The 8,718-nt window shown below is 42.8% G+C and overlaps 1 protein-coding gene across 1 annotated transcript in view; it reads right to left on the reverse strand.

Annotated features, from left to right (window-relative positions):
- SLC49A4 (solute carrier family 49 member 4) overlaps positions 1-8,292 on the reverse strand; it is a 102,315-nt gene extending 94,023 nt beyond the window's left edge. The window contains exon 1 of the mRNA XM_077320472.1: positions 7,603-8,292. Coding sequence (XP_077176587.1) covers positions 7,603-7,978 — 376 coding nt within the window. The 5' untranslated portion in view covers positions 7,979-8,292. The remainder of the gene's footprint in view (positions 1-7,602) is intronic.
- Positions 8,293-8,718: the final 426 nt, after the last annotated feature.

Raw genomic sequence — 8,718 nt, forward strand, 5'->3', positions numbered from 1 at the left:
TCTGAAGTAGCTCAACAAAATTTGAGTCCAATAGCACTTTCCATGGGGTTGCGAAGGGTTGGAAACAACTTCACACCTAACAACAACAAGCACCCTTAAGACCAGCTAAAAGAGTCATATTACAACACTGGAAAAATAAATGCTCACTGCTGGTAGATCAGTGGATTGGGGACCTTAGAACTCAGTGTTTTAATGGATGGCATAGATGACAATTATCCATGGTATTATTTTTAGATACCTGGAAACCTTTTATAGAACTTTGTGTAGATCTACCACCGCTACTGCTATATTTTTGTCTCTACATTATGAATTTGTTTTTCCTATTTGCATGGAATGTTGCCAGCTAGACCAAGGCGAGTCAGTGCTGCTTATACTATTAGATCTGTCAGCAGCATTTGACACTGTAGATCACAAACTCCTAGCTCACTGCCTGCTGATGCCGGGATACACGGGACAGATCGCAGATGGCTGATCTCCTTCTTCCGGGATTGGAGACAGAGGGTAGAAATAGGAGAAAGAGTATCCAACCGTCATCAACTCACATGTGGAGTCCCACAGGGAGCAGTCCTCTCTCCTATTTTATTTAACATCTTCATGTGCCCTCTTGCTCAACTGGTACGAAGCTCTTCCTCCTGATGGATGACCACCTCAATTTCCCCCAGAAACCATAGCTAGAAGCCTGGAAGCAGTGAAAAAATGGCTCAAGCAGAGTTATCTGAAGCTCAACTCTTCAAAGATGGAGGTCCTGTGGCTGGGTAAGAAGGGACCAAGCGAGGAAACACACCTACCCAACCTGGGCGGAGTGCATCTAGCAGTAGCCCACTCCGCCAGAAACCTGGGTATGATCCTCGATGCCTCCCTATCTATGGAGGTGCAGGTTACGAGAGTAGTGCAGGAGGCCTTCTACCACCTACGCTAAGCCAAGCAACTGGTGCCCTACTAGGCACCAGAAGCCACAGTGATCCATGCAATGGTCACCTCCAAACTGGATTCTGCAACTCACTCTATGCAGGCCTACCCTTATGAGCCATATGGAAAGGCAGTATAAAAATCTAATAAATAAATCATAAATAATGATAAAGGAGATCAGTATTTTATCCATTTCTAGCATTCCCATCTCAGGTTAACAAAAAAGTTCTCCACTTCTGATTATTATCATGTTCACCCAAATTATTAATTAGTTATTACTTGAAATCACAAACAATTTAAGCTAATTAGACTGAAGCTCACACAATTCTTCCTTTAATGTATCCCTGGAGATCTCATTGGGAATTCAATCTTTATAAAAAAATTCAAGTTCAAAAATAATATGCCTTTCACATTGTTGGCATTTAGGTGCCAAGTATAAATTACTTAATGTCTCAGGACTTTTAATGATATCGTTAAAGCATTTATTGCTGTTTATGGTGCATGCTACTGAATTGCTAATGTTACTGCAAATTTTATTTTTATTTGATCTTAAATCTGTTTTAAATACTGTTTGTGAAAAAACATGATATTTAAATAAATCCATCTTGTTTGATAATAACCATATCTGTTACTTGCTGTAAATGACATTATTGTTCCCAAACAACAACTCTTCAGACAGTACAACAGAAAGCATTGTATCAGTGGAAACCTATTCCCTTTTATAGCTTCCATGCCCTGTATTGGTTGTGCCCTCTGAACTTTACTCTGTAGGTACTCCAGGGAGCTGAAGCAACTTCATTCCCATCATCTGTTATTTGGGGGTTGACTGTGATTTGAAAAACCAGTAGCTGGGAAAACAAAATTTCTACAAAACCAGCAAGCACAAAATCAGTCATCCAGCATCATGCATGTACAGAAGCACTAATTTCAAAGCAAAATGTTAGTATGATGTTTTCAAGGGTTTAAAACTCCTGTAGAGCAACTAACATTCATTCATTTATTATTTCAATTTGTTATTACTTCAATTCTCTCAGTTTGAAATCTCAGTTTTATCCCAATAGGAAGGTTTACATCAATACATTATTTCCAAAACCACATTTTTCACTTCCAAAGCATATTCACTTTGGGGACTGAGTAAGATTACCCTCATACATTTTATGATTCAAGAGCATACCTAGACTATAAACAGCCTGAGGATGCTGTACAATTAGTTCCTAAAGCCATGGGTCTTACTCCCAGGGAAGATCCGTAGGAAGTGCAAAGCACTTCCCATAATTATTTAAAACATTTGTACCCCCAAATTCTCCATTTCACTCCCAAGCAGCAATGTTCTCTGCATTCCTTACAGTCAACCCCATTATTCCCATATTGTAAATGGGCATATTGAGATTTCCCAGACTGAGAAAGAACAGCTTGTTTAGACCATCAAGTGAGAATATATAAGGCCAACACTGAACTGCAGGTTCTGAATCAAAATTAATTTATTTATATTTTGACTTCTATACCACTCCTTCATGAAAAAGTAATCTTGGGGCAGTATACAACAATAATTATCAATAGTTTATAAATTAGCAATAAAATTATAAAATTATTTAAACTAAGCATTCTACTTTAGCATTAAATTTTTTAAAAATCAGGTACTATCTTCTGTATCAGACCGCATTAACCCCTGAAGGAGGGGGAAGAGTGGAGGGAGACCCATGCTGGAATAACTCATGTTGGCCTCAGCCATAGGCTTGTTGGAAGAGCTTCGTCTTACATGCCCTTTGGAAATCTGTAAGTTCCGACAGGGCCCTGATCTCCTTCAGAAACTTGTTCCACAAAGCCAGGGCTAGTGCCAAAAAGGCTGAGGCTGGGGATTCTCTGCTTGTTGGCATTTGTTGACCAGAATGCCCCCGGGAACAAATTCAGAATGTAATCAATAATGTATTATTGCTGCTGTTTTTAGTCTCTTATTCCAGATGTTTTTGTGCTAGGTTATGCTGGGAGCAATTGAGGGCAAAAGAAGAAGGGGACGACAGAGAATGAGGTGGCTGGCTGGAGTCACTGAAGCAGTCGGTGCGAGCTTAAATGGACTTCAGGGAATGGTAGAGGACAGGAAGGCCTGGAGGATCATTGTCCATGGGGTCGCGATGGGTCGGACACGACTTCACACCAACAACAAAATTATCACAGTACTGACAACCAAAAGACAAACAGACGCCACACATAAGATCCATTAGAGCTATATAGCTGTTTTCACTGAAAGGTAGACTACAGACATGTCTTTCTACATGTGTAAATTTCAGCATCAAGTCATTTACAAATTTTCCCATAGTCGTATAATGGAGATTTGTATACTGTAAATGCATCACAATTGCCATATATCTTCAGCTCAGAAGAATCACTAGAATTTAGCAAGTTAACTGTTTCTTTAATAACTCATAAGAAACCTTCCATCTCATTTCCTTTCAGATGTCCTAATTTGGCAAAATATTGATGCAATTCCAATTCAAATCATCTTCCCATACACTTAGTTTTTTAACTTGATTTTTATCAAGCATGTAGCTTTAAAAGGCCACAATCCACTTGAAGCCTTTTACACTTGGGAAGACAATTTTATTACAACTTATGAAATGTAGGTATTTCTACAGGAGGAACAAGAATGTCCTTCCAAGATGTTTCTAACGTTAACTGTATTTTTTCCTGCACTTTCAACATCCTCCCCAATCTTTCATCATACAGGTTATGTGTCTATTGCATTGGAGAAGACAAGGCATTTCCCTATTTCTAACAACGAATTTCACATTTAGATTGTATTAAATCTTTTGAGTTTTCTACCCCTGTCTTCCAAAAGCATGTTATCAAGACCTGTCCATTTAACCTGACTCTCCTGTATATAGAAACTAATGTGTATTTTGCTCTCGGTTTCTAAATCCTTTTCCTATTTTTCATACACTTCTACAGTTATTTTTCAACTCTGCACTTCAGAGAGTTTCTCTTCTCCATAAACTAAACTCTACTGTTTACAGTTCTGCTACCAACAGAAATGTGGAAGTGAGGCAGGTTACAAAGAGACCAGTTAGAAACAACCATTAAACATAGGTGAGGGTAATGCACAGCTGCAGGCAGATAGGCAGAGTAGGATAAACATCAAAAACAGATCTAACTAAGGACAGTGCAGCATAAGACATGATATACTAATTACTATCAAGAACTATAATGTTAACCTAGTCTAAAGTCTTGCCCCACTGGTTTCTAGGTATTACAATTTTTAATGTCAGACATATGTCCATTATTCTTTTGCACAAAGATGTATAAAGAGGAGGGCATTGTTAACACATGATCGTATGTGTGCTGTTTTTATGACCTATGTTTTATTTTAATCTTTGTATGATTTTTATGAAGTTAACCACCCTGAGCCTGTCCTCAGGGAGAAATTAAATAATTTACACTGAAGGGTGAGCCCAGAATGGTTGCAGTCGCTGTCATTAGGTTCTGTAATGGTACATATGGGCCCACACCTGGAATCTAGGTCTGCTGGGAGGAGATGGTAATCTGTAAGAATGGAAAGGCCTGCCACCCAGGATTACTGAATGAAAAATATTACTGTTGTTTCTATCTGGCCTCTCTTTGTAATCTCTCTCCACTATCACCTTTCCGATAGTTGGGACTTTAAACATAAACATTTCGCTTCTATGGACAGACACTCATGCACCTGGTTAAGAGACCCCTGACTCACAAAAACGTCTGCTGGAATAAATTTTATTAGTCTTTAAAGATGCCACTGAGTTTCTGTTCTATTTTACACTTCTAAAATTATGGTCAAGAAAAGACAGACAAGACAAGAATTATCTGTCCATGCACAGTCCACGCAGACTCAGTTATCTGCTTTCTTCTGATACAGATAAATCTGTCAATGAATATAGAATGTGGATGCAGAAACAGCCACTTGGCAAAGTATTCTATGCAGGACTGTTTCACCTAGTCTATCTCCCAAGATTAGTCAGAATGCTTCTAGTACTCATTTACAAGAGAACTTGTTCAAACTCTCCAGAGCAAGGAGAAATCTACTGCAAAAGTTAAACCAGATACTCCAGGGATAAAATGCTCAAGTGTTGCTTATTCTAGCTTTAATCATTCGCACTACCCTGTTCGTTTCTAAACTGTCTGCCTGTTCTTACAGCAGTGATTCTGAAACTGGGGTGGATAAGAACAGACATTAAAAATAGGAAATCTACTGTGGAGGCTAAAAAACATAAGAACGAGAGCACACACAATTAGAAGTGGAAGAGGGCTGAGGCAGTGTCTAGTTGGTATAAATGGGAAAAGCTGGATATCCCTGGTTCTAAACCGCTCTGCCCCACCCTACCATGTACATTCATTTACTGTATCTCAAGAATACACAACCTGGGAAGCCACTTGTTGCAATATCAATATTGCTTTTAAATTTAAAGGTATTCTTCTGCTATCATTTAATCATCGAAAACTTTTTAATGCAAATTTAAACGTCACAGTGCACAGAAGCATCCTGTATTTGGCAAGCAGGACAGCGGAGTTGCTTGCCACACAGCTTAGCTCTGTGCTAATGACTTAGGCCCTGCCACCATTGCCTGGGCAGCATAAATATATTTAGCCTGAAAATTATTAACTATACCAAGAGGAAGAAAAAGGTAAGTAGGGCCCTTAATCCAGTGCTGGGCTTCCTATGCTTGCTCTTTTGAGCCACATATATATGATAATAAAAATGGATTATAAAAAACTGAATGGTAATTAAATTTAATCTTCTTTAATAGAGTTTTAAATATATGACTATGAGGAGACAGGATCACATTCCAGAGATATGGAATATACTGTATGTGTCTACCTTTGGAAGGCATTTATAACCACATTAGCCCCAGATGAGAATGTAGGTCTTATGTGCTGTGTTACAGATCAAGAGGAACTCATTTATAAACCGTGTGGGATCCATGCTGGTTTATGGTTCATTCTTCACGCTGCATAAAAAGTACTTTTCCACAAGAAAAAACATGTACTGAATATACTATCATTGCATTTAAACATACTAAGAAGATATAACAACTGTAGTTTCAAAACTAGTGCAACTAATATGAAAATACTAAAGAACTATCAAATGATGAGAACAATAGATGTTATTCTGGTTTTCCAAATTACTCTAAACACACACACTCATACCTTAAAAAATCCATATTCAGCTAATGTTTTCTAAATTCACTTATAACCCACCAAAATTTTCCAGCATGTAACAAGGCAGATTTTCACTGTAGCAATTAGACGTCAGGATTTCCATTGGCTACCAAAACTTAAATAGCTGGGAACCAGGATGGAAGATGAACATAAGTTATTTTTATCCACATTGGTCCAAAAGTTAAAGCTAAAAAGTCATGTAATAACTTTCAGTTCAGAATATGATGGATATTCTGACAGGCAAAGATCTCCTTAAAATCATATTCTGAAAATCATCAATTCTTTTCTTTTCTTTTTGTAACACACGGCATGATGAAGAGAACTCAAAAGCTTGTACACCGCTATGTGCCATTGGTTTGGCCCCATTACACTGTATTACATTAACTGTGTTCTTAGCTTTCTGAAACAAATATAAGGCCCACCCCTGACAAAATGAAGTTTTATTTCTTTCACTATTTATTTATTTATTTATTTATTATATTTATATACCACCCTCCCCGGAGGCTCAGGGCGGTTTACATAAAACGTATAAACAATCCATGACACAACCCGTAACATATAAATAACCATAACAATAATACTTATAACTGATAGTTGTAACAGTGCAAAGAATGCAAACAGTGCAACAGTGCAAACAGGTCCAGAGTACACTGATGGAGTTCTGGGAAGGAGGGAGCAGGGGCCCTACAGATGCTGTTGGTTATGCCTGGCCTCAACCAAATGCCTGGTGGAAGAGCTCCTTTTTGCAGGCCCTGCGGAACTGTTTTAGCTCTGGCAGGGCCCTGATCTCCTCCAGGAGCTCATCCCACCAGGTGGGGGCTAGGACTGAAAAGGCCCTGGCCCTTGTTGAGGTCCAGCATACTTCTTTGGGGCCAGGGACCATTAGCTGGTTGGTGGTGGCAGAGCGTAGAGTTCTTTGAGGAGCATAGGCGGTCCCTCAGGTACACTGGGCCCTGACCGCGTATGGCCTTGAAGGTAATTACTAGAACCTTTCTATCATACCATAATAACTTGGGCAACAAGGGTTAAACTGGAAAACTTGGGTGACAACTGTGGCTAAGAAGGATGAAAGCAAGCAAAGCGCATTTCTTCCCAAGAAGCCTGTCCCTGTAATAAATATTCTTTTTACTCTTAAAACTAGGATGCCAGAAGGACAACAAAACCAAAGCAATAACAAAATTCCAGGCAGCATCAACCTTTACTTGACAAGGTAACCTCCCAAGGATATATATATACAATATAACAAAACTCCACATAAACACAAGTTAGCTTTGGAAACGGGTTCTCTTTAACAAATGCTTTCCCCCCTGAGAAATGTGTGACACATGACGGAAGCTACAGTTGTCAACAAGAGGGAGCGACAGGCCTCAGTTCCTGGCCTGCCTACCTGACAGGTTTGTTGTGATGGCAAAGAAAAGGAAAACGCCGCCCAGGGCTTCAGTCTCTCGCAAGCGCCGCGGGCTCTCGCTCTCCCCCCGGCCCGGCCCGGCCCGTGCCCCTGCTTACCCTTCTTGTCCATGAGCCACATGAAGGCGAAGCAGGGCACGAAGCCGATGGGCCCCCAGAAGACGAGCAGCGCGATGTCCATGCTGGAGAAGGCGAAGGCCTGGCGGGCCGAGCTCTGGATGGGGCCCCACGTATTCCACACGAGGCCCTGCACGAAGCTGAGCAGCGAGAAGAGCAGCAGGACCAGCCAGCGGCGCCCGTAGACGCGGCCCTGCACCGGCACCAGCCGCGGGGGGCCCGCCGGAGGCAGCGCTCGGCCGCCGGACCCCACTCGTGCCCCCGCCGCCCCCCGGGGCTGGGCATGTTGGGGGAAGGCGGGCGGCGGCGGGGGCAAGAGGGGCTCCCGCTCTTCGGGGCTGCTCCAGTCCAAGCCCATCGCCGGCGACAGACGCCGCCCGGCGCCCTAACCTCGCTTAACCCCCAGCCGGCGCCGGAACGCCAGCGAGTCAGCAGCTGGGGAAGAGCGACCCACGAGCCGCATGCGCGATGCAGCCGGGCCTCGCCCCAGCCCCAGCCCAGCCCCAGCCCCTCCGGCGGCCTCCGCTCGCGCGCCCAAGGGGGCCAAGGGGACAGGCGGCGGGGCGCGTGGGAGGGGAGGGCAGCGGGGGCCGTCGCCGGGCCTTCTCGCGGAGGGCGCCCGCCCCGGAAGGCTGCGCCTTCGAAGCCGGCTCCCGGACAGGGCGCTCATTCCCGGGCTGCTTGGCGCCGCTCTGAAGTCCTGGTCAAGGCACACACCGCCGAGAGAGGCGACGCGGCCTGGGGCACGATGGTTTTCAGGCAGTGCTCCCCAAAAACCAACGTGGCAAGCAAAGAAAGATCATCTCCCCCCCTCTCCTTTCTGGGCTTGTTCTCGCTCTCTTTCTTTTTTATGCCAAGGACCATCCGAAGAGAAGCCCAACCATTTTGGGCTCCTCAATATGTCTCTGGGTGCTTATTTTAAAAAGGTGGCACCACACTGTTGTCTAGGGTTGCCAACCTCCAGGTGGAGCCTGGAGATCTCCAGACTTCAAAGATCGATTATCCTGGAGAAAATGACTGTTTTGAAGGATGGACTGTATGGCATTATACCAGGAGTTTCCAAACCTTTTCAGACTGTGGGCATTATATGGGTGTGCA

The sequence above is a fragment of the Paroedura picta genome, chromosome 2, assembly GCF_049243985.1.
Source record: "Paroedura picta isolate Pp20150507F chromosome 2, Ppicta_v3.0, whole genome shotgun sequence".
In the NCBI taxonomy this organism is placed as follows: Eukaryota; Metazoa; Chordata; class Lepidosauria; order Squamata; family Gekkonidae; genus Paroedura; species Paroedura picta.